The sequence below is a fragment of the Dicentrarchus labrax genome, unplaced genomic scaffold (assembly GCF_905237075.1).
Source record: "Dicentrarchus labrax unplaced genomic scaffold, dlabrax2021, whole genome shotgun sequence".
Classification (NCBI taxonomy): domain Eukaryota; kingdom Metazoa; phylum Chordata; class Actinopteri; family Moronidae; genus Dicentrarchus; species Dicentrarchus labrax.
Genome location: NW_026136707.1, coordinates 13,531,819 through 13,558,518, shown reverse-complemented (window position 1 = coordinate 13,558,518; position 26,700 = coordinate 13,531,819). Strand labels below are relative to the sequence as shown.

The window sequence follows — 26,700 nt, the reverse complement described above, 5'->3', positions numbered from 1 at the left end:
CTCTCTCTCTCTGTTCAGTTCAATTCGATTCAATTTGCTTTATTTGCCCTTTGTGTGCAGGTGTGTGTGTGTGTGTGTGTGTGTGTGTGTGTGTGTGTGTGTGTGTGTTGATGTCGTTAGTTGTGTGTGTTACAGTTGAGGGCCTTTCCCCAAGTAAATATGTTTCTCTATGTCTGTCATGTTACCTGGAAGTATTTTTCCAATATAAGGAAAATGTTCATTTCTCAGGCCCTGGTATTTGGAGCATGAGATGAAGTAGTTCTGTCTCTGCCTGTCCTCTGTCAGACTGGGAGTCACCCTCTTTTGTTGGTGACAGAAACATTAAGTCTTCTTTTAAAAGTCATTTGTCATCTAATTCAGCTGTTGTGAACAATCCAATTAATTTGTGTTGAGGGGAGTTACATGGGTTACAAGCTTGTGGAACATTTATTACTTACATATATGCTTTATTATTTTTAATTTCCCCATTCAACTTAATTTCTACATTCTTTTATTGAATATGATCCCCAATAATGTCAGTGCTCTTATTCACCACTTGAGGGAGGCAAAACTAAAACTAATGTCAAGCAGCAGCATGGCTGAAAAATAAAGTGATTATACATTACTCCTGACTATATTAATGTATTAGGTATATTAATGTTTTAAATGTTTGTGTGTAGATGGAAATCTTTCAACTGGCTCAGCTGACTTTTTAAATTTTGCATTACCCTTTCCAAGAGTCAGTTAACTTTACTTAGAAATTATGATGATTTGAGCTGCAGACAACCTCATTGTCCATTACTCTGATTATTTTCTCGATTAATTGTTTGGTCTTTTAAACATCATGAGATAGTGAAATAGTGAAAATGGACATCACAGTTTCTTGATCAGAGCCCAAGCCAATGTATTCATAAGTCTCATCAGTTCAAAGATATTCTGTTTACAATGATATAAAGCAAAGAGAAGTACCAACTCCTCACATTTGAGGAGCTAATATTAGCAAATAATAGGTATTTTTACCTGGAAAAATTACTTAAACAGCTAATCAGTTGTTACTGTTTCATTTTCTGCCAGTTGATTACATTATTTCTGCTTTCAGCATAATACAGTTAGCTTTTTATTTCAGTTCCACTTATGTCCTGAGTAAAATCTTCATATGAGAGAGTGCTTGCTGTTGCAATTGTTTGTTTAAAACACTTCCAATGTAACCCAGAACTGCACCTGTGATGTTGTTGCTGCACTGAAAAGAAGGAATAGCCTACTGTAGGGATCTGTCTCAATATTTATTGAGTGTGCATTGTAATCACATCAATCTAATCCATTATGTTCATTTAAATATGCATACAACAAATATCAACAAGCCGTTGTAACATCTCTGTCTTTACTTGCAGCAGTGTCAGACTAGAGCACTGTCTGATGCTTCACTGGGTCTACTATTACATAACCAGTGAGCCGCCTGCATGAATCAATTATTTAACTTCATGTCATAACACTGAGGATGCTTTGATTATGACAGACAGCCTGACAAGGCTGTGCAGTAAATGGCAAAGAGAAAACACGCACCAATCTCCTCTGAATCTGTGGCTTCATCATGTGACTGCTGAGGGAGAGCACCTTCAAATAAGAAGTGTATCTCCACTGCGCTCAAAGACTGCACGAATGCTTGAATTTAAAAACAGCCCTTGGCAGTTGAGGAGTCAACACAAGCCTATTATACACAAGTGAATGTCTGTAAGTCTTTCCATGTGGGATTCACAATGAGCCATGGTTATTCCAGGGCAGATATATTTTCTACTTTGTCAAAAGGGTCTCAGGCATGTTTCATCACTTATAAGCCTCATCAGGGCAGGTGGTGCTGACTGTAGGTTGGTCCAAAGGTTAAACAATAGAGTACATCTTGATTTATCTGTCAGGATAATCAACCAAGAGCATATGTTCTGGACAACTTATCTCATGACCGAGAGTCAGAGAAAGAATGAAATAACGACAAGCTGCAGATGTTCAAAGGCTTGTTTTGAGCTGGCCATGACTTTCTCTCTGCACTCAGGGATGAAGAACAGCTCTATTCATGTCCACAGTAAATCATGAGGTTAAAGCTCGCCATACTTTACAATGACAGTGTGTCCCTCACTTCTTTTGTACATTTTCTGTTTTCAGTTTTAGGTCTACAAAACACCATCTGGGGCCCAGTGATGGTAGCCTACTATGGTTAATTCCCCTGTCACTGGAGCTATGATTAAAGCCCCCTGCTGGTTCTGGTTTTGTTTCTAACAGTAAAACCTGTGCAGTCTCTTAAGTCTCTTAATGTACATGTTCTACTGCAGAAAGGTCAATCCTCAACTGGCCAACAGGAAATCATCTTTTCAACCACCCATATGTAAAGAAAGAACTATGGTGTCTGGTGGCAGTGGGCCAAAGTAAAAAGATTTGCACACAAGTCGTTTTACTTACAGCAAGAACAATTTTGGAAATTTGATGATCAAAAGCTCAAATTAAATGTAAGACGTTCAAAAGCTCTAGAACGGCGCCTAAATAGATGTCGAGCTGAGATTGTCTGGTCAACTGTTGCCCACTTTTAACTTTATTTGCAAGATTAATACAAGCAGATGTTTAGAATAGTTGTGGGACTGTAAAGGCACGTCAAACATGAAATGAAAGGAAAGCAATTCTGTCAGTATCTAAATAAATTATCAGTTTACTTTTATAGAATTAAACAAGGAAATGGAAAACAACCATTCAATAAGTGTTTGCATTTTTTTAATCTACCGTAGGATTTCCTGTTGACTGTGTTCAAGCTCCAACTCTTATTGTGATGTGCTGGTGAATATATGATTATTGAGGCCATCACACTGATGCCTGCTAGTGCCATCTTAAAAAACAACCTCATGATAGAGTTTCAGTGTTGTATCATTAAAAATATGTGCACATAATAAAATAAATAATCATGAGGCGAACAAAGTTATTTCTGGCACATTACCATTAGTATTGTGAGTATTAATATTTATAGTCTACTTCACACTATTACATTTGCAAGGCCCTGCTTGCCACAGTCTTGTTTCTAAAAATGGATATAGTACATTTCCTCTAGATTTGCAAAGCGGCAGTAAAAAGTGATCTTATTACTGTGATTATGTTTATATACACAGTTCTTTATACCTTCACTGTAATTCATTCACAGAGGTTATTGCAGACTGTTTAGTTTCTATTTTCAGCCTCCGCTTCATAAGAAATGACTCAGGATACAAACAAGGTGCATAAATATCTTAGAGATCATTAAACATTACACAAGTCTCTCCACGGTGTTTGTTTTTCACCCAGTCATTTACTGCTTTGCATCTGTTTGTCACTGTGTACATATAGTGCAGTGTGTCAGACTGAACAGGAGTGAAGTACATTGTGTCTGTGTGTGAGGGAGATAAAACAGAAGAAAAAAAAACAGGAGAGAAGAGAGAGAGAGAGAGAGAGAGAGAGAGAGAGAGAGAGAGAGAGAGAGAGAGAGAGAGAGAGATCAAAGACTGTGGCAAAGCCAGGCCCTGTATCAAAAATGAGGCTGGAAGGCTCTCCCTCCTCTCAACATCCGGCTTTCCCCTGATCATCAACCCTGAGGAGAATAAACTCAATCCATGTTAAATTATAGATTAAGGCCCCTGCTCTGGCTATGGCTTGGCAGCTGGCGGCTGCATGTGCGTCGAGCTGCACTGAGTTTTACACACTTCTGCTGCTGCTACTGTTGCCTCACCTCACTGCCTTATTAAAATCAACATCAAACACTCTCCACAGATGAATAACGGGATTTAAAAGAGACTGTATGAATATGTAAAAGATTCTCTCCACAATGTGCTCTCTGTGAGGCTGTGGCTCTGCTGAGTTAACCTTTAGCATCACTTTTCAGGTCACAAGTGTTTTTCTCACTGGTAATCTTTTATTCACAGATGAGCTTTGTTCTTTTTAGCCCCATGATGAGATGACTTGGAAAGTGCTTGTTAACATTTTTATGGGTATTGTCTAATAGAAAGAACAAAAGGATTTTTGTTCTGCACTCTGTTCTTAAAGCTATTCCAAGCAGATGGTGCAATCACAGGACTGCAGAGCATCAGAAATGCAAAGACTGTATTTCAGTCACAAAAAGCTATCAATATCCACATCCACAGAGATTGAAATATACAAACATTTCAGCTTCGATGCTTTGCATCACTCTTGTTCTACATCAACTGAAAGAAATATAAGAAATAGCATGTGATATGTTTTATTGTACACGATCCACTGAGCTGCTTGGTGCAAACAACCTGCTCTGTCTGTATCAATGATGAGGAGAGCAATCTATAAGAGACCTCATCCCCACATCTCTCAGTGCATCTAGTTTAATCAGCTTTTGCATTACTGTAAATGGTCTCTGCAGCATTAATAGTGTCACAGTTGTAAACCCTCCATGAGCTTCATCTGGGGTCACATATTAACAAAGGAAACTGACATTATGAACAGAGTTCTTGTTGTATTGTAGAGGAAGAACTTCTGAAGTCTGAGCCCATCTCATTTTTTACTTCAGTCTGATCTGTCCCTTCCTCATGTATTTAATTTGTTTGTGACTGATCTAGTTAACAGTCTGCTGTATTTGCGTCTCTTAGTGTTTTGGAAAACATACACGACATCTGTTACATAAATGTATAAACCACACGTTACAAGAAATGAAGAGTTTCCATGCCACAGCATTTTATTCACAAAACCAGCTGGAGATTGATTTACTCCCATTTATCAGAAATGTAGCACTTTCTTGTCTTCTCTAAGAATGTATTTTTAGTGCACAGTGTATAAATAGCAGGAGAAAATGCCAATTATACATCTTGCATAAATATAGAGTCCGGTGTATGAAAAATAATGAATGTATTATTTTGGTACAGTCTGTGATCGAAAATAGAAATCTTTATCTGTTCTCAACATCAATAGTGCAGCAACAATATTCTTACGTAACAACACTATTAAGTATTTCCCTTAATTTCATGCAAAGCAAATCTCATAGGGCAGTCAAAGGCATCAAGATAATGTCCAACATCAACATCAAATATGATACATGCAGTAATAATGCTAACATAATCAGCATGCTGGCTAGTCTTAACTACAAACACTGTGATGAATCTCAAACAGTAGAAACAAATGGACAAATGAATACACTGTTCTTTACAAGAACCTTAAAACTTCTATTTAGACATTTTTACATACTGTATGCACAATAATGAAGTCTTCTAAAGGCGTAGTTCAGCTTTTTGAGAATTTTTCCCTTCTGAGACAATCTCATTCAGGATGTTTTTCATGCTGCTATGTGCAGTTAGACATCTAACAATGAAATTAGCCTAACTTTGCTCTGCTGATGCATTACGTCACCACTCACATCCTGGGGGTTTTACTGTAATATATTATACACATTGTATACATTTTTTAAATTAACATACATACAGGCATGTGTTTGTCTCACTCAGGTGAGAAATAAATAATTCATATAAGTTGTACAAACAGTAAATATTCCCCTAAAAACTAAACTTTACCTTTACAGTAAATTACTCTCAGATAGTGTTGCTTTCGTCAACGAAAATTACGACTAAATATCGTCGTCACGAACCTTTATCACGTGACGGAAACGAGACGAGACGCAACGTAAATGGTTGTCATGTGACGAAAACTAGAATCAAATATATAATGCAATATTGTTGACGAATAAAAACGGGACTAAATGTGGTTTGCAAAATAAAAACTCTGCTAAAATATCACTTCATTTTCGTTGACCAAAACGTGACGACACAAAATGTTATAACGTTATTTCGTCTCGCTATTATTATTATTATTATTATTATTTTGAAATATTTCTGTTTCCTGAGTCTCGGGGCTGCATCAGCGCACTGCGCAGACGCAGGCGGCGTCACTTCCTCAATCCCCACTCGCGGCATTATTTAGAAGATGCAGCTGCAGTGGGTTAATGTTAGTCACCAACACACACATTTTATTTGTACTTTTTTATTATGTCATTGTAGCTCGAGCAATCCAGCACCTTGTTTCTCTTTAAGTTAAACTTGAATGTAATATAATTTTTTTCTGGCATTGTCATTTGAAGCTATTTTATTTATTTATTTTATTTAAATTTATGTGTGTGTACTTCTTAGTACATGTTTGGTAGGTGAAATAAATATGTTGTAAATTCAAATCAGAGCGTCTTCCGTGTCTGGAATTGAATGTATTCTTGAGTCTATAAGGTAACAATAATACAATAATACGATAACCTTGTTTGACTTGTGAAATGGGTGACCTTTTGTCTATACTATACCAGGTACTTGTACTATATTAACTGGGTTAAATAGAATTGCATAACTAAAAAGAGACTAAAATACAATTTTCATTGACTAAAACTAGACTAAAATGTCATCAGTTTTCGTCGACTAAAACTAGTCGAAAATAGTCATGGATAATTCTGACTAAAATAAGACTAAAATGCTCAGACTTTTAGTCGACTGAAACTTGACTAGACTAAAAAGAGTGTAAACGTGACTAAACTAATAAAAACTAAAACGACAGTTTGACACAAAGACTAGACTAAAACTAAAATTAAAATAGGCTGCCAAAAACAACACTACTCTCAGACCCAAGAGACAAACCCATTTGTATTACTCTGTGTCATCATCAGGAATTAGGAGGTTACACAAACAAACACACACACACACACACACACACACACACACACACACACACACACACACACACACACACACACACACACACAATCAGCCTGAGGAGTTTTGTCAGTGTCCTTCCCTACAAAGTCCGTAGACTAACATTTGGCCTTTCACACTTATGTGCCTCATTCCTTACCTAGATATACACAGTTTTCATCTTAATGTGATGATGTGCACTGCTGATATGACACATACATGCAATTCACAGAACAAAGGCCAAAGGCTCGGTTAACCTACAAACACTGAAAATAATGTCATGCAGCAAAAGCTTTGCAACTGAGGTAAGACAGCCTATCAGTAAGAAACATTCAGGAACAAGATCATGCTCCTGTCTACATTCAAAATGGCAATTTATGTGACAGAGAAATCACAGTGATTCCTTTTTGTTTTGTAAAGGCATCCCAATGTGTTTGTGGTTTTGAGGCAGTTCCCATTACAAAACATTACAGTAATAAGTGGCCCTCTTTGGTTTCAACAGTAGACTCTCGTTCTTATGCATCTGAGTAATGAAGATAGATAGATAGATAGATAGATAGATAGATAGATAGATAGATAGATAGATAGATAGATAGATAGACAGACAGACAGACAAACAGACAGACAGACAGACAGACAGACAGACAGACATGGGAAACTGTCCTTTAAATAACGTTAATTATTCACGCTCCTGAGTTTAACACAGTGACACTTGGGAGAAGCAATGTGCTCAGCAGATAAAAACTGCATTTCATTTCCCCAGATTTTTAAAAATCATTTTAGGGTTGTGTATGTGTTAGAAAATCACAGGGTATGGGAAAAGTCCCATGTGAACCATTTAATGGATAAACTTGAACTTAACACATAGCTTGCTTCACTTTTTTCCTGCAGACGTAATGTTGCCAGCTGACGCTGGCTTACCATCACATGAAGCTTTGTTCACTCTGCACCTCACATCATTACTGCACTTAGATTTTGACCCAAACTTGGTGTTTTCAACTGGCTTCAGAGTCTCTGTGGAGTCTGGCTGTTGACTAGCTTCTGCACCTTCAGGACGGCTCTCATCTGATTCCGCACTGTGATTGGACAGTGAGACTCTGCGTGTCTGCTGATAAGATGAGCAGAGGTCCTGCCATTTCTTTCGATTGGCATCTATCCCATCAACCATCGGCTGCAACTTCCTGTTGAGCTTCAGCAGTGCCTAGGAAACACAGGAGAATACAGTTGATATTGATTGATGAGACCCACAGTAAATGTTCAACTTCTAACATCAAGGGTTACCTACCTGGTAAAGGGGTTTACATATACCATCTATCCACTCAATCTGTAAGGCAGGTAGTTCATCTTTGCGATTGCGATCAAATATAGCCTAGAGAGATGATAATTTTCTTTCATCCATGACCAAAAATATTAATTTGACAAAAAACAACAACAAAAAATCCCATTGAAAGATGAGACTTTAAAAGTCTGCTTACTTACTGCTGGGGTCAGCTTAAGTTCAGACCTCTCTCTGTCACCTTGTTCAAAGAATTCACTCGTCACCAGCTCTGCAACCTTGGGACATGAATGCCAACCATCATTATTTAATTATCTTTCTCAAACATGATGTAACATTTTGATATAAAAAACATGGGCTCAAAGCTAGAAGGTGCATTCATTCTGATATACTTTGTGCTAAATTCACTTTTAGTGATTTAGCAAGGAAAACTCCAATATTTTTCAGGGAGAACATGCACATTTCTCAGCCAGTATGCTTGTTTTAAAACCAGATTCGACCTATACTTTTACACCTCCAAGCCCTCAACCATGAAAGCACAGATGTGAGAAACTTTGCAATAGGCACTCAAACCTGTTTGGATATCTTCCATGGACGAGTGACGGCGCCCAGATCGCATGCTGTCATCAGCATGGACCTGTTGATGACATCAAAGCTCATTTCTAGCTACTTGTTTTGCTCCTCACAGTTAAAGTGACTTTGGCACACAACAGTTTCTATGTAGCACAAAGGCAGAAACCTGAGAACTTCTCTGTGTCCTTCATCTGTCCAGCTGAATTCTCCAGACAGAACACAGTCAAAGAACTTGGTTCTGCGCCTTACAATGCAAAGAGACAGTCAAGGATACAAAAAATGTTAAAAGACTCCATAGACAATTTATCCATTAATAATCTATTTAAGTTTTACGTTTTACCAATCATAAACTACTTCAGAATCCATTAAAAAGACCACTTACTCAAAGTGCAAAGTAAGGTCTGTAGAGAGAATAGCCTGCTTCAATAGTTGCATCATGTTGCTATATTCTTTAGAGCAGAGGTTTGCAAAGATATTGTGACCCTGTGAGAAAACAGCACAATAGCATACAGTAGGCACATACACAAAGGCAGGCAAGGATGAATAATAGTGACTCAAATGTCTCCTTAAAGCCAATGCATTGGTAAAGTCATCGCTCACTGTCAAGTAAAGCTCCCATTATCAGTGTTAATTAGCAATGTGTATAGACCTTCTTTGTCCTCTGTTAAAAGAAATCAATGGAGAGCACAGTTCCTAATGATCAAACTGATATACACCTGAGACAAAGCAGCCTCCTATTACATCACTAGTGGTCATTGCTGCCGCCTACCAACAAGGCAGTTTGTGCTCAGCACCATCCCAAAGCTCAAACTGCACACTGGTGGCACAAGAGTTACTTTTTATGCAGTTTTATGGTATTTTTATTGTATATATTTGTATTTTATGTAGCTTTGTTTGGGTTTTCTTTCCTGAGTTGAGTGTATTTCGAGGCACCAGGATTGGAAGCTAACTTAGGGCTGTGGTTTGTAGCATTGATAAACATTACTTAAGTACAATATACAGTAATGTCTGTGGTTCAGATGTTTTGCCCCTCATCAATCCCCCATGCCCCATGAGTATCTTTTGATATGTCCTTTTCACACTTCTCAATGAAGGGAAAGTGAAAAGGAAAACAATCTTACAAAATGGAAAACTCAATTAATACAGTAAACTTAACTTCAGAATTACTGACCTCACTTTGTAGGATCATGACCGCATGGTTGAAGTGATGATGTTCCAGGGTGGCTGATGTCCCGTAGAGCAGAGCCAGAGCAGAACCTGTCCTGTAGGAAAAACAGAACAGTGAAACCTTAAGTCACCTATAATCTACCTGTTCATCATCAAACTTTAGGCCTGGATCCCATACTTGGCTTGAAATGCATTGTTGGTGCCTCGGTGGTCCAAGTCATGACATAGACAGCCAACCATCAGTGCCAGTATCTCTGCGTCTGACAGGACATCCTGGAAAGTGGCTGTCTGCCGAAAGCAGATAATCACATTATTACCCATCAACTTAACACAGTCGATAACAACACATATTCTCCATTTATGCTATTAATTTTTATGTTTACTGTATTACCTGTTATTTTAATAGAACAGGATGGAATAGAATGAGATGGAAAGGGATAGGATAAGATATACAGGACTGGATAGGATAGGATAGGATAGGATAGGATGGGGTAGGATGGGGTAGAATAGGATACTATAGGAGAAGATAGAATGGGATGGAGTGGGATGAGATGGGATCAGATTAGATAGAACAGCATAGGATAGGCAGGGATAGTATAGGATAGGATAGGACAGGATAGCATGAGATTGGATGAGATAAGACAGGATAAGATAGGATATGATGTGATATAATAGGAAAGGTAAGGATAGGATAAGATGAGATTGGATGAGATAAGACAGGATAGGATAGGATAGGATGTGGTATGATATAATAGACTAGGATATGATATGGTAGGATAGGATGAGATAGGATAGGATGTGATATGATATGATATGATATGATATGATATGATATGATAGGATAGGATAGGATAGGATGAGATAGGATAGGATAGGATAGGATAGGATAGGATATGATAGACTAGGATATGATATGGTAGGATAGGATAGGATAGGATAGGATAGGATATGATAGGATATGATATGATATGATATGATATGATATGATATGATAGGATAGGATAGGATAGGAAAGGGTAGGACAGGATAGAATAGAATAGGATGAATAGAACAGACCATTTTTGATCATTTGTGGGTGGTTTTATGTCTGCTCTCAGCATGAACATCCAGTAAAGTTCATAATTTCTTAAGACTTAACCCAAATATCCCTCCTTTGAATTTTCTTCTAACAATGTTTCTCATGTGGTTTTTCCTCTTATCTATGTTTTTTGAGTCACTGAATTAGTTTAATGATAGCTCCACTGAGACTTACTTTACTCAGGACAGGCTTTAAAAATAACCTTGACAACTTGTTATCCTCATCTAGGATCTAAGTTTGGTTGGTTTCTGTTGCTGGAAGTTTTTCCTTACTGTATTAGATAGTTTGACAGCAGAGAGTGAAAGGAAACTCGGAGGGATGAAGGGGGCAACATGCGACAACAGACTCGGGCATGATTTTTGTAGACATACAAAGCAAACTTATACAGTTATTAACCACTTAACATCCATTTCCCTCTTGAAAAATAACCTCATTTCACACTGTATGTCAGTAGCATACTGTATATATACCATATTAGCTTGTTTGTCATTGAAGTAATATGATGTTTATACTGAATAAAATAGGGGATGTTCACTAGAACTGAAAATAAAGTTCTGTAGGTTGGAACAAAGACTGACCCAGTAGGGACAGTAGGGTTATTTGAAAGCAATACACTAACTTCACTTGATGCATCTTAAAACTTACTGTGATCATAACGAACATGCACTGCGACACATTGAAGGCATGCCTCCAGTTATGATACGCCACAGTTCGATAGTTCTTCCTCACAGTCAGAAGCCAGCGGCACAAAACCTACAAGAAGACAGACCTACTGGTGATATATACAGTATATATATATATATACACACACTGTGGACTCTAGTGCCTGACATTACATGATATATTCCAGACCATCACCTCATAGTCAATTTTAAACTTTTGGACGACACCAAGTTCCAGAAACATCTGGAGTGACGCAGTGATCATAGCGTCATTGTCCAAAGAGAAGTCGTTGAAGTGAAACTCATCGATGCCTAACTCACTGCTCAGGGGGATCTTAGCTGCCTTAGGGGGAAAGGACAGTGCTGTCAATCACACAGTGCCAGCAAGAGAGGAAGTCAAGCACTAAAACACATTGCAGACAGTTTTAAAATTGCACTTCACTTTCAAACACTCACAGGTATCAGATTTCATACATGTCAGAAAGTTAGTATAGTGATAATGTGCATATATCAATGTTGTTTTCTTAATATTCCTATCTGAGTATTACCTTGAGTCTGTCAACTTCTACCTTGGAACAGGTTGCATGGTAGGACAACATCTGAATAAAAAAGAATCATACCAAACAAATATATCACAGTTATGTCATATAGAAAACTTATTCTGACGCTGATCACATGCTAATGAGGTGAATGAAAACCTTAAAGACATACTCTGAAATAGTCTTACTGCTGCAAAAGATAATCAATATGTTCCAAGAATTCTGACGTGATCTATCATGTTACATAATCAGGATCAAAGAAAGTACATTTATTCTTTTTAAAACAATTTGTCGCTATATTTAGGCTCTCCTGACGAAAAGCGAAATCCATCAGGTGTTTAAAGAAACAACAAAGATTATGTGACAGAAATACAAAAGTGTGTGTTGCCTTTGATGAGAGGTGAGCAGACTAGCACATGTATTTATCATGAATTATTGAAAGCAGCTGAAATATTTATGGTAGAGAAGCAGTACCATGTTTGCTGAGGATAATGTAACTGCTCAGGTTAGATACCGGGCAGTGGAGCACAACACAGATGGAGACACTAATGAATGTGAAAGTCTGTTAAGATTAGCATTAATCAGTGACGCCACTTCAATCACTGTTTTATCATACATTCATTTTAGATGAGACAATTAGATGATTTGTAGATGTTAAGAGGTGTAATAAAAGTCTGTTTTACATTATTAAGATTTACATTAATTTAGATTGTTTGCATTTATTTTTTTAAATTCATCATCAAGACTGCTTGTGTTAAGTTCTTCAGTAATCTTAATGATTGTTAAATAAACCAACTTCATTAAGTATTTCTACTGTGTATAAGTGCATATATTTAAGTATATATGTAATAATGTTTGTTTGAATGGGATATAGTTTTAATACTGGTAATATATTCATTGTACGTCCATCAAGTGCTTTGAAAAGACTGGTAGCTAGTGGATGATGTATTTCTGTAAAATACTTCATTAAAAGAAGATTATATTTTTTACATTCATTGATTTATTGTTTTGTTTTGTTTTTTGTTTGCTGTTCTACATTTTTAAACATCTTTATTATTTTTTGTAATTTGTCACATTTTGAAAGATGCAGGAATAATAGGAAAAGAGAAGATATTGACAGAATAAAAACAATATAGAAAACAAAAAGAAAAATCTAAAAAAAATTCTAAAATAATTGAGTGATGGTTAAAAATAGGAGCACAATGTATCTTACATCCAGTGCTACAGACTGCTTGGCCCATGTCTTCTTTACTTGATTGTACATCATAGTGTTGTTGATTCCAAGTCCACAGAATATCACAAATGCCTGTACAAGAAAACGCCAGAGAAAAAACACATAACAGGAACCTGAATTGGCATGTGTATCCAATGCAACACTGAACACTTAAAACAAAGTATTGATGGAACAGCTGTAATCCGTGTTTAAAAAAAAGGCTAACCTCAAACAGTCTCTGATCAGCATCATTGAAGGTCTTCCTGTCTAGGCGATTCAGAATTTGTGCAACCCCTGTAGAAAAAACACATACATCATCAACTGTGACGTGAAAACTAGTTTCCCAGTGAGGACAAATTGATCACTGCTGAACTAACCAATTATCTGATGAGTTCGATTCCAGATAGGGACACATAACACTGATCTGATGTGAAACCCTGAGGCCTGATCCGCCTGTAAAGAGACAGTAACAATGACTGAGAACAGTTAATGTTTGTTTGAAACATTTAGATTTTAAAGATCTTCCTAGGCCTTGATTTTTTCTTTGACTGGAAAATGAACAAAAATACAACAAAAACAAACACTGAAGAATACAGTTGTGTCCATACCTCAGCATCAAAGCGTGGGTCCTGACAGACGTCACTGATGTTAACAGGCAGTCCTGTGGAAGCCACCAGCTCAGCAATGCTGTTATTGATCAGCCAATCAGAACACGAGAGCTTCTCCATGCTGATGTGGCCAATAACACAAACAAGAGGCAATGGTCAGGTTTGGGAACTTAGATGTGTAACACAACAGCCAAATATTGGGTGCATCCACATATATATTTATGGTGTGTGTTGCTGTGGTGATACCCCCCTAGTATCCCCCTAGAATAAATAATAATTCTGACTGTCGGTCTGCCAGTGTCTTTTTCATAATGTCTCTTTAACCTGATGTCATGGTCCATGTTGCAAAGGGGAGACATGAGCTCAAACGTCTTGGAGAACTTCACAACCTATAGAAGAGACATGTATCATCACAACCAGTAGCAACGACACTTAGCAACAAAGGTAGAAGAGTTTTGCACAAGAAAGGCTACATGGTTTAATGGAAAAGTGAATCTGTATCTGAAAAGCTGATAAAGAGCCATAGGTCTCACAGGTGAGTCGATGTCTTCGAGGAGAAGCACAGAGCAGCGTTCACATTGCAGGAGGGTCAACGCTCGCTGCATGATCTTCCTAACAATCTTTTCCAGGTCAGTCTGCTCCTCAAACAGGTCGTTGACCACCTCCAGCAGAGCCTATGACCACGTCAAAGGACACTAATGACTTATGTTCTTTGCACAGTGTTGACTGTGTTGTTGAAGGATGCAGTAGAATGGTCTTTTCTCTGTGGTAATATGTTAACGAAAACTATTGAATAATGAATACCCACTATAAACGTAAGGTATGTTGATGTGTCTACAGTGAAATTCAATTGCTGTTCTCGGTATTTTTCAATTAAGTATAAAGACTTGTTACTGTTAATTCTCCAGTGACGAACATCTTTTTGTAAATGCACAGTTTATAGTTTCTTACCCTACTCCTCTCATACTCTTTGCGAGACTCCGAAAACAACTTGGCATTGGAAATCGATATGCCACAGAATGGTAGATACATCTGCAGTACCTGGGTAAAAGTACAAAAAAAATGGTGAAAGCTATGCATAATCAGTAAATGTTAGCTATCTGTATGCTACACCAAACAAGAGACAGTGTGTGTAGGGATGGGGGTAGAAAGTCATGATGGAGTTAGTTGTTTTCCTGCACAGATTTCCTTTGAATGAAGTACTGATTTAGAGAAAAAAGGCATTTAGTAAGACATCAAGAGCCCTAAAATGTCTTGATAAGCTGGCAGATCAAGATGTGTTTTTCTATTTTCAGCATCTTTGTTGCGCAACAGTAGTTAATAAAATCGTTTTGCTTTAGCTTTATTTAGAGTATGGTTTTATATTCACATACAGCAAAGTACTTTGAATGTTTAAATTACTACAAATTCAAAGCTTTGTTTAAAGTTTAGTTATTTGAAGTAGGAGGCCAGAGAACATATTGGGAAAAGATGATTTTCCACAACTTTATTCTGCCACCTTGTGGACAAACTGCTGCCTCTAAGTGCAGCTGAACTCTTGCAAAGGTGAATAAACCATAAACTGTTTGATGTTTTTATTACTGACTACAAAGATTTATTACACCTGCATCTGGCAGTAGTTGGTTTTCTTGATTTTTTCTTTTCAATGTATTTGCCCAGAGTGAGCCAGATTAAACGAGCACCTTTACTTTTTTTATTGCCTGGGCAGTGCTGTTCACATGTGCGAGATACACAATATATTATTTACTAATCAACAAACTGGGAGGATGAAACTGAACTCATCAGCTGTGGAACTGTAATTGAACCTACAACATACAGATCCTAGTAAACCCATTTCAAGTGGAGTGCTCATGGAGCAATTGAAAGTGTATCAATTCAAAATGTGTTTCCTAAGTGTGCGTTTATATTGCATAGCCAGACATAGTTAATGTCCCATACTTGAGTAAGAGGTTGACCTCCTCCCATCATATTTCTAGCATTTTGCTTCTGAGGGAACACTTTGCCCCTCTCCACAGCCATTAAGAAGATTCACAGTATAAATATAATGTTTTTCACTGCATGGCTCAAGAGTTTCTGTGCAATAAGTGTGTATGGTGGGAAGGGGAGTCTTCGCTGCTCCACAAGAATCCAATTTTAAATCCATCTCTAAAGTGCCCTTAATGGTCAAATCAACTACAATAATCCAGAAGTTGAATAGCCAATAAAATGTGGTGTGTGGTGTGTAACAGTAAATGTTTTTGCAACTGAGAGACATGATCAAGCCTCACCTTCTCATCATCCTCAGTAAAGGGAGTACCCATGGGATTTTTGTTGATTGCTTGTACAACACCAATGACTTCTCCATCACTGTTACAGATGGCCATACAGAGGATGGACTGAGTCTTGTAGCCTGTTAACTTGTCTATCTCATCACTGAAGCGGTGGTCCTGGAATAGTGGTCACATAAAACACATATTACACATGAATCGAAAATGAGTCCACATTAACACACAAATACATTCATTGTGCCCAGTAAATGCCCTGTAAGACCACATTCCTACAACATTTGGGTTTTACGCGCTTGTGTCACGTACAATAAAGCAGCCATGACGCACAGGTCTGATTATCGCCTATTTAAATTCACGGTTCTGCAGGATGCCTTTTGTTTTTACTATGGGCAGAAACCCTCGCTGACACATATCGAGACTATTGCAGTAATAGACCTCAGGGGGATCCGCATCATCATGTTGCCTTAGCCTCCCAAGCAGCCCAGGGCCATGATATAATGATGATGTGGAGCGCAATTGGTAGCGTATCACACGAGATCTGGCTTGTGGGAAGCTGCGAGGATTATAATGCTTGCTTTCCTGCCTTTTTCTTTGATTATTATAGTGGTTTTATTCTGACATGACTGTGGCAATTAGCCTACTTGGCTTTTCTCCATTTCGTCGAGTTCAGCGACCCCTTCGAGGAACTTCAAAAACAACTAATTAAAATGCAAAACAATTTTCATGTAGGAATGTGGCCAACAGGGAGCTTACTGTCTATGTTCAAGTTCACTCCCAATGGTGAAAAAACCACAGGTCTGATCCCGTCATACATCCCTTATCAATAGCTCCTTTTCCTGTAAATACGTCTGCATGAACTTTTGTAAAAGTATAACAACATGTAAATATCATACAGATGTAGACCAGGCTCATATTTACCTCATATGCGTTGGAGATGTTTACAGTTTCCCCATGTTCTGCCACATATCCAATGATACCCTTTCCCCATGGCACTTGCACTTCATTTGAGTTTAGGGTGCTGGAGGATGGTCTGACAGTGGTGCCTGAGTGCACATCAAAGAATTTGGACACCAGTGTTCTCTTATGCGCGGGTCCCTCGACAAGGAAGAGCGAACACCTGTCTGCATCTACCAGGATACACACATTGATCAGGATCTTGTAACTGAGGTTTGTCAGGTCCAAATCGTTGGAGATATCCTTCACTAACTCCAAGAAAAACTCCCTCTCGTTGGTTTCCTTAAGTCTGTATTTGTAGTCGATGGCACTGGACGCGTACTGAGGCACGTTAACCCTAGACTCCAGCAGGGCGCTCAGGATGTGCGCGGTGGTCGGAGGCAGGGAGCTGGCTTTACGCAGGAGCGCACGGCGCCTCATGCTGGACTGGGATTCGTGTTGGCTCAGGCTCACATGCTCGTCGTAGGTCCGGTGTGCGGTGGTGGCTTTGGACCGGGCAAAGTTCCGTCGCAGCTCCATGTGGGACGATCTGCGCCGGAGCCCGTCCGGGTTGGTCGGCCTGAGCGGGTCCCTGGCAGCGCCGCGCCTCTCCTCAGCTGTGCACACTTTCGACGGCTGATGCTCCTTCAACCATCTGCTTACCTGATCGCATTTCGCCTTTCGAACGAGATACTCCTCGAAGAGATCTGGATGGCAGTCCAAAAACGCCTCTACATCCGAGAAGTCAAACGTTGTCATGGTGAAAGCTGCTGTGAGGACCAAATGAGACACTCAATGTAACAGAACAAGAGTTTTACGAGTAGATGACGGGGGGGGAATGCGGCTGCAGCCGAGCTTCTCAGAGAAGTGATGTCCTCTAAACATTTATTAATTCATCCCCCATATGGGCAAGTCCACCGTATTCTCCGCTGAAATACTGGGAGCAGAAGAAGTGGTCAGATGGATTCAGTTTATTTGAGAACGGATTGATGACGTCTGAGACGTACAGCTGCCTGTCAAGACAGAGATTGAGCTGTGTCTCTGGGGATTTCTGTGGAATACTATGCAGAGGTGTAGAAAAACAAGGCGCCTACATATTCTCTCCCTAGAAAAAAAAAAAAACAACAACTACAGGGCAGGCTGTTGACTAGCTCTCTTTATTCTATACCACCAGAGACACTCTGTGCAGGGCTCCAATCAAAACCGAGAACGAATTTGATGTTTCATTTACATTTATGAGCTGTTGGAAAGAGATAGCCCCCAAAAAAAGTCAAAAGTGTACATTTTAATAATAAAAGAATCATTTTGGGCTGAAAAGATTAAGAAGAATTATATAGGCCTATATAGTGGCAGCTCTAGACCTAGTAAATGATTTTAGGTTTTTCACAACACAGTGGATAGATAGATAGATAGATAGATAGATAGATAGATAGATAGATAGATAGATAGATAGATAGATAGATGTGTGTTACCTTGCAGTTAAGTGAAAGACACACCTCCCCGCACACATACAAACACCCACACACTGGCTGTACCACTACAACAGTCGATGCTCTAACCTTGACCACCATCCTTCTCTAACTTTAAGTTGGTTTTGGTCGCCCAAATTTAACCAAACTCAACCACAAAGGCAGGCAGATGAGACACTCATGTGAATATTTTTGTGGTCATGGAAGGTAATGAGTAAAGATCTACAGTATGAAGACTTGCTGCAAATGCCCTGTGCTAATTTAAAGACCTTTCTTTTTTTTAGTTTATATAATAATTCTTTCAGTACATGTTGAGCTCACATGGTGAATATTCCTCAATAAAATCATTCAAAGAAAAAATACTAGGTAGTATTTTAGCAGTACTTCAGGGGTCAGTAGGGGCCCAATGCTGAATGTATGGTCTTTAGTAGGCTTTTTGACCCCTAGGGTTAAAATAGTAATTTGCAACACAGATGGAGAAAATAATCAATGTCTGCTTTTCCTTTAGGTAGAGGCAAATTAATTTCTCAGTGTTTCAGAGGTTATTGATGAAGTTAAGTTGGATTTCTGTTGTTGTGTACAACCCTGTAGGGGTTAAGCATCAACCTGCATCTGCACAATAACTTTATGTTAGTGAAATCTCTGTAGACTGTTGCACATTTACAATGCAGCAGAAAGAAATATAATCCGGAGAGCGGCGGTTCCGCTGGGGCAGAGCAGGGTAATTGGTTGCTGGACTTAGCTTAGGCTGCTTGATAGGACTTGGGTGTTTTGCTGAGACTTTGGACAAGGTCTCTTGGGAATCCCAATTAAAAAGCAGAATGCAGAATATGGGTCTTGTGAAGGCCAACAAATGAGACAAACCTTGCTGCTTAGAAAGCAGTCCATGTCATGTCCATGGAGAGGCAGCTGCATTGATTATAAGTCTTGGTTGTGTGCTGATTGAAAACTGGTATTTAAAGAGTCTGGAGCAGACCAGGTGTGTGTGCTGTCCTATTTCAAAGGGCTTCTAAATGTAGTAAATGTATCCTCTCAATCAACTTTATGAGTAATGTAATGAACACATGAACACAATATTTTCTGACGTTAGTTTTGTTTTTCTCTTTTCTTCTCTGTGCTCTTCTCACTTGCTCATTTAGGAAATGGTGAAAAATGTTGTGCATCAATCAGGATTGAACTATATTCAAACCACACTTGGTGGCTTTTTGGTCACTGTTAATAAAATCTAATCACACCCACCCACACACAGTCCTGATGAAGCAGATGAGAGTGTAAAGTCTGAATAAATAATTGTTGATTATTTTGTCATGAAGTTTTCAGGGGCTTTAATGTCATGTTGTTTTTATATTGCTGTAAAATAAATTCATATTATGTAGTCAATCCAATAAATGTGGACAGGAGATCATCAGGCTTTCTGGGGTCCCTTAGTAAAATCAGGAAGTCTTTTGATTTACTTACTAGGGGCTGACACAATGAGGTTCTTTAATTGGGACAAAATCTCCTCAAATGGAGTTTGAGGATTAATACAATTTAGAGTCCTTTGATATGAAAAGTTTCAGGAACTCTCCTGACACAAAGCCATTCTTGGCTTAAAATTGGGGAAATTAATTTGCATTATGGTCACTTTTTTGTCATTTTTAACTTTCATCAGAGTATGCGTAGTCTAGCGCGATAAGTTACTCCTATTCATGCAAGCTCAGTCACAGCAGAGTAAGAGCACCACGGACAGTGCACGTCTAGCACATCTACTAAATCCTAGAAGGAAATGTTCTACAAAATGAGCACACAATTTCTAAATCAACATAAGAACAGGACAGTTCTCAGACTGAAATTACCTTCTAGATTGCTCCTAAGACTTTCTTTGAACAAGTTTTGTTGTTTTTTTCTTTGGCATACAGTGATAATGTATAAGTCTTTCCATGTTGCATAGGAATGGAGACAACAAAACCTGACTCCTGTAACCGTACACCACCTGCACAAGTATCTGGTGTCAGCATGTCCTGGTCAGACCAAGTTTCCGCTCCATGCTTAGTTGTATGAGTTCACCAAACTGTGAACATGTAATATTATCAGATCCATGCTTGATGACCGGATGATGGACATCCTGAGCAGTGATTGCACTGGATATGAAAATATTGATATAATATGAAATATCAGCACATCTTGACCACCAGTTTTACACAACAAGGACAAATAATGATTTTCAGAAGGTTACTGTTCATATTTTTTCTGGTCTTAGCAAACCAAATTGCTACAGTCTTTAGTCTTCAGCCTTACAGAGACTTTTTAAAGTATATCCCCGCTCACACACTATGTGCTGTCAGCTGGATTGGGTGTCACCCACTCTGATCCTATTGTTTGTTGTAATACCATCAGTCTGGCAGTCCCAGGACCCACCTCACTGGTCACAAGTGAAGACGAGGAAGTCCTGTTCTGTCAACGAAAGCTTCACCGGTTATACTCTTATCCATTTCGACCAAGAAGACATGCTTCCCATATCTGCAGCAGGAGGATAAAATAGACTTCCCTGGATCTGTGGGGGGTTTTTTGTTTGTTTTTTTAGGTAGGTTTTTAGGTTTTTGGGGTTTTTTGGTAATTCATAACAGGAAAAAATCCCATTGATTTTCTCGATACCACTGCCCAGGTAATTGAACATGAGAGTGTGTTTTTGTGATTTCTTTGTTGATTACTGTTGGGTAATTGCTGTATTTCATAACTGTAAATTGTTAATGTAGTATAAAAGAGCCACTGCCGGCTATGATCACATTACAAAATCTTGTGGTAAATACTAATACTAAAATACTACCTTGTGATTTAATTTCATGTCATTTCACATACATGTATGCAGTTTTATCTGTGCCATAACTTGTGCTACAATGCTATTCATGTGTATAAAATTACCACTTATTTTATGAGCCAAGTTGGTTGTGTGACACATATTTCAAATATTTCAATCTCTCATGATCAAACAATTAGACAAAACAACAACATTGATTAGCAGACATGGTTTCATTTTCTGTATTTTTACACTCACTATTCCCTCTCTTGGAGTCAGAGCTCCAGTGGCCAGATGGAGCCCATGTCCCCACTAAACCACAGCACCCCATCTGATTTAAATGGCCATTATCACTTTGGTTATGGAGGAGGCATCATATCTGAGTAAGTACAAAGACAGTTGTATAATTAAACATTTAATACATCAAATGTAGCAAAATTGTACTAATTTCACAGGCCTATCACCAGTCTACATCGTTATGACAATACTGGCAGAAAGAAAAGTAAAGTTCGTCTCAATGACCAGCTGTGAGTAGCCATTGATTCATCCTAAATATAGCCATTATTAACGTGTTTACTGAATTTTCAACCAGAATGATAACATTCATTTTGGTTATTTTCCCAGCATACCAAAACCAACTGATATAAATATGGCGTGAGTACTTTCTGGGATAACCTTTTCTGTAGACATAAACAAATAATAAACGGATTTCTTCTTTTTACAAGCTCACCATTTGCATTTACCGTTTCATGTGTCTTTAATGCACTTCACCTTAATTTAATTTCCTGCTACCTCTAACAGGGAGAAAATGATAACGATTGCAACTCCAAAAGAGCATCCCTATTCATCCCACATCTCCAAGTTTGCAATGTTCCCATCATTCCGCTCTCCAGATGACCCTGAAACAGGAGTCAGAGCAGCTTCCCAACTTTTCCCCAACCACATGATCCCAAATAGTGCACCAGACGTCACTCTGCTGAGCAAAACTATAGGTAAGAGGGCAACATACGTATAGTGGTACAATAGAATAGGTGTTTCCAGGGAGGTTTAAGATATCTTTATTTCCATGCACAGGTAGTCCATATCGACATGAGATCTTGGAGACATCCATGAAAACCAGGAAGAAAGCTGTTATGTGGCCTGGAGAACAAGGCTTCTTGGAGGTGAGGAATGTGGCTTCACATTATCTTTGAGTTTATCCAATACGTAAAATGACAATAGTTCAAATAATACCTTCCTCCAGCATGCAAAGCCATTGAAGGGACAGAACCAGGTTTTCTACCCCACTCCTCCAAAGACGGTGCTGCCAAACCCTAAACTTCGTGACTGGGATTTGTCGTTGTCTGAGCGGACAAGCAACATGCTGAAAAATTTGGAGAGGACACAGTGGGTCACCTCTTACCAAATGCACTACACAGGTAAAGGAGCCTAAAGACTGTTAAAATGATAGTGACTGTACAAAAATGATAGGGGTGTTATATTTCTTATGTAACACCCTAATATTTTTTATATTATATGTTATATTCCTTTTATAAAAACAAACAAAAACCTTCCCAAACTTTGGACTATGCTGTTGATTTGAAAAAGATGTGAAAGCTGTCCCTATCGCAAGGGAAGGAATAACCCATCCACTGCTCTCTCAAAGAAGTTTGACTACCATCCCTTCAACCAAAAGAAAAAAGACCAATACCCTTCTCTGACCCCTTCTCCTCCACAGTTATTTTCATCCAGTCCCTTAGCAGGAAGCTGAAAAACATATATAAGAACACTATACATTTTGCTATCTGAAATGATGAAAGCCTGTGTGTACAGACACTTTGCAAAGTAATAAATAATGCAGTAATGGAATATGCATAATTTGAACATCAATAACCATTAATATTGTAATAATAAATATTTGATATTTCATTTTCTAAGGATCGGGGCCAGTGAATCCTCTAAAGATAGGTGACTTCAAGGAAAGAATTAGTGACGTCACTGGGATGAATTCACACACTGCACCACTGGTAAAATCCTTAAGAACATTGTGCCATTTTACAGTAACATTTACAGTGTGCAACCTTAATCCTAATGTGTTCCTTTACCTACAGAGAGAAAAGTCCTTTCCTGTGTTTCTTCCCTCTAAACCGAGAAACGGGTGTAGAAGAATACAGGAAAGGAGAACATGCACTCCCACTGCTGCTGAAGCTCCAAACCAAGGCACTTCTTCAGCTACTGTAAACCAATATAGGCCACAAGAGATCACAGCTAAACATAATGAGGCACCACATCCAAACCAAAAGGGGCATAGTCAATCAACGTACAGCACTGGCTCCACAGAAGCTGAGCTGTCCCAGGAGGTCTTACACAAACAACAATCTGAGAGCAAAAGCACTGCATATGAGGGCAGAGAGAGAGAAAACTGTAAAGTCCAGTTTATTGATAGTCCTATGCAAGTATCTGTGTCACGGAGCAGCCAAGAGGCTAACGCTGACTGGACCGCAAACACAGAGAAACCCCTAGACCTGTACAACCGCCCACTTTCCCAGGAGGTCGGCAGAGAGAAAAGACTGATCGAGCTGTGTGTAAAGGAGGAACCAAGTAGCAAAAAGGAGCATTTTAAAGCTGGAAGAAATGTATCTAGCCTCAGTCAGTCAGCTGTAGCCAAAGACCTGGCAGGTATTGAATCACATACTGAGTTATTATCAAGGGCAGCTTCAGAGCAGGAGGAACTGGCAAAGGGCAGAGAGCTGCCACGCAGTACCTCTAACCCCTGCATCCTGCCGAGGCCTACTGTGCTGCCCAGCATTTGCCCTGTGGACAAAGTTGGGACTGTGTGTACAGAAGGTGCAGCACCTCACAGCCTCCTGAACCTTCAAAATTCATTCAGTAAGTCGATGGCCCATCGCAACTTTAACAGCTCAATCACATGTGCTGCTGTGAACTTGAGGGACAATGTAGTCACAGGGAAAAAACATGATTTCTATGGGATCAACTGTAACTACCTCCATGGATAACCTAATGGACATTAATTTTAACATCCTGGAAGTAAATAAATGGTGTGGCAGCTTTTTGGCTTCCCTAAGCTACAATTTATCTTCAATCTCATTTTCTTAACAAGTTCAAATGACCAAAATTCAATCTTTAACAAGTAGGCTACCAAGAAATCGAGCCAGAAAGGAATTCCTTATACCTTGGTCCTATTATGATATGTTCTTATCAGTCATGTGATTCAAGCATCTAATCTGCCTAAAATACACAGGAAAAAATAACTTTTAATTTTTAGATCAGAATTGGAGCAACTTGAATATAGTTTCTTGAATAGACATTTGTATTTTCTATCTGAAATTGTTAATCTTGAAAAAAAGCCTAAAACATTCAGAGGGGAAAACCTCATACATCAAAACACACACATTACATACAGTCGTACACTGGTTGACACAGAAACAGAGAGTTACTATAAAGGCTGTCAGAGTTCTCATATGCTAATACATTAAAATATCTTAAGTCTGTGGTTTTCTTTCAAGCAACTCTCAAGACTGTTAATTCAGCCCGGCCAGTTTGAAAATATTGTTAATTTGTACTTTGTTTCTACACTTTTCATTTGCAATATTCATTAGAGCTCAGAATGTATTATACAATAATAGTCTTATATAAGGCTCCCATAAGCCACAGCCAATTGTAAGGATAAAATAAAGGAAACAGCCTTCAAAGCTCACTTGTGTGAGTTCAGTCTGCCAGCACAGTCCACACAGAAGGAATACTCAGCAGCAGTAAATTCATAATGCAGCACACATGAATACTTTGGTCTTTACTGTCACCTCTCTCATTTTACAGAGCAGAAAATTTGTATGAAGTACATTCCCCCGCCCCACAAATGTGACACAGAGTTCACCACAGAGCATTGTGTTGGCTGTGTTATGGAATCCATCTCTCTGTATTACAGGTGCTGCAGTAACCTTCAAGCCAGTGTGAAAGAAAAACATGCCTTTTCAGTCAGGCTGACTCGCTGTGAAAGGTTTTTTTGTGACATTGAGTCCTTGAGCAGCAAGCCTGCAACCTTAGGAGATATAACAGCCTCTCATTCAGACTTTCAGAAGAAAAAAAAACACAATGATAATGGCTCTCACAGCAAAATGAATATTGTAGACAAGCTCAAGTTGTGAAGCAACTTCTAACAAGGTTACTTCTTACAGGCAACCAAGATAAGATTGGTTTTGTTGTTGAAATTGTTGTTTTTGTTTATTGTGATTGTGCAACAAACCTCGGACAACACTTCATAATAATGGTATAAATCATATACTTAAGTCTTGCATAAGTTTAATGCATGACTCCTGATGAATTACTGCAGGAAATAATGCAAGATGTATCATGAATTCCTGTTGCCCACCACAAACAAATTTTAAAAACACTATGACTTTTTGTGATTAGATAACACTTAAGCGATGTTAATTCATACATTAATTGATATGCAACCAAAAATTCCAGATAAATAAAAGTTTATTTATGCATTTGCTCAGCCTCTCTGAAAAAAGCTTCATATTTCTATGAGAATAAACCCAATGGTATTTTTGATACATTTACAAAATGATGAATGGTGAATGATCAGGCATGTTTAAGCTCCACTGCTTTGAACAACAGAAAAACAAAATGTAAGGTCCTGAAAAACAAACCTTTATGCAATAGGAATTCATCTAACTGGTTGCGTATCAATTAATTATTATTATTAAGTATGAAGTAACTATTAATTATAAACATTCCTTAAGTGATCTATTAAGAGTGAACTAATCACAAAAAGTCATAGTGACTTTAGCATTTGTTAGTGGTAAGCAGCAGGAATTCATGGAGCATCCTGCATTATATCATGCATTAAATCATCATGAGTCATACAATAGTTATGTATGACTTAAGTATATGATTTATACCATTATTATAAATTTATACCAAAATTCGTTCTTATGTCATATTCAAGGTCATATACATTTCTAAAACTACATAGTCACTCGTCATAGACATTTGCTAATCTTTTTACATCTCAGAAATTGTTTGTAAAAGATTCTCTACTTCTTTGACTACATGTTTCTCATTAAGCCACGAGCACAACTGAAAAGCTGTGATTCGTCCAGCAGGTGGCAGTATATCACCATTTACGGCCCCCAAATTCGTTATTTATCACTCTGATTTCATTTCATTTTTCTGATAACGGTTGTCTAATAATTTTAGTGGCTTCGACATCATTTCACTATCCCATACAGTCAGTACAAAACAGAAAAGAGTAATCCCACTCCTTCTTCGCACATATAGAGACGCGGATGTAAGATTCAATTAAAACTGTAATTAAACAATAAACTACTTTAAAAAAAAACAAGAATTTAATTACTTTGCAAAGTGATGAGTGTGACTCTAGTTGCGTGTGTCCTTGCGTTTGGGGTCCTCCTATGCCCTCAGCGCGTCATGGAAAAGATGCTGTCAATGACACAAGCCCC

The 26,700-nt window shown here is 38.4% G+C and overlaps 1 protein-coding gene and 1 long non-coding RNA gene across 4 annotated transcripts; one reads left to right on the top strand and one right to left on the bottom strand.

Moving 5' to 3' along the window:
• Positions 1–4,665: 4,665 nt before the first annotated feature.
• pde11al (phosphodiesterase 11a, like) lies at positions 4,666–26,663 on the bottom strand. Of its 3 annotated transcripts, XM_051406793.1 has the most exons (21): positions 26,595–26,663; positions 16,976–17,760; positions 16,058–16,216; positions 14,742–14,831; positions 14,324–14,464; positions 14,115–14,179; positions 13,791–13,911; positions 13,560–13,635; positions 13,409–13,476; positions 13,183–13,275; positions 11,979–12,029; positions 11,627–11,773; positions 11,414–11,521; positions 9,869–9,978; positions 9,695–9,785; positions 8,906–9,006; positions 8,690–8,767; positions 8,524–8,587; positions 8,154–8,228; positions 7,960–8,043; positions 4,666–7,875 (listed from the first exon to the last, which is right to left on the bottom strand). In XM_051406793.1, exons 2-21 carry the CDS (start codon positions 17,747–17,749, stop codon positions 7,549–7,551), a joined length of 2,823 nt encoding a protein of 940 aa, XP_051262753.1. In that variant the 5' UTR covers positions 17,750–17,760; positions 26,595–26,663; the 3' UTR covers positions 4,666–7,548. The 3 variants fall into 3 exon arrangements, with proteins under 3 accessions (XP_051262753.1, XP_051262752.1, XP_051262754.1); XM_051406792.1 differs by lacking the exon at positions 26,595–26,663 and having other exon boundaries at positions 16,976–20,570; XM_051406794.1 differs by lacking the exons at positions 4,666–7,875; positions 26,595–26,663 and having other exon boundaries at positions 7,972–8,043; positions 8,150–8,228; positions 16,976–20,570.
• LOC127367181 (uncharacterized) lies at positions 22,563–23,561 on the top strand. The gene is made up of 3 exons (XR_007885445.1): positions 22,563–22,653; positions 23,153–23,241; positions 23,326–23,561. It is a non-coding gene; the product is annotated as an uncharacterized LOC127367181 (long non-coding RNA).
• Positions 26,664–26,700: the final 37 nt, after the last annotated feature.

Excerpts from the sequence above, each read along its gene's own strand:
- pde11al (XM_051406793.1), bottom strand. The coding sequence starts at position 17,749 with ATGACAACGTTTGACTTCTCGGATGTAGAGGCGTTTTTGGACTGCCAT. Across the intron at positions 13,276-13,408 it reads CTGATCAGAGACTGTTTGAG|GCATTTGTGATATTCTGTGG; the intron begins GTTAGCCTTTTT and ends TTTCTTGTACAG. Across the intron at positions 12,030-13,182 it reads AGCAGTCTGTAGCACTGGAT|ATGTTGTCCTACCATGCAAC; the intron begins GTAAGATACATT and ends TTTTTTATTCAG.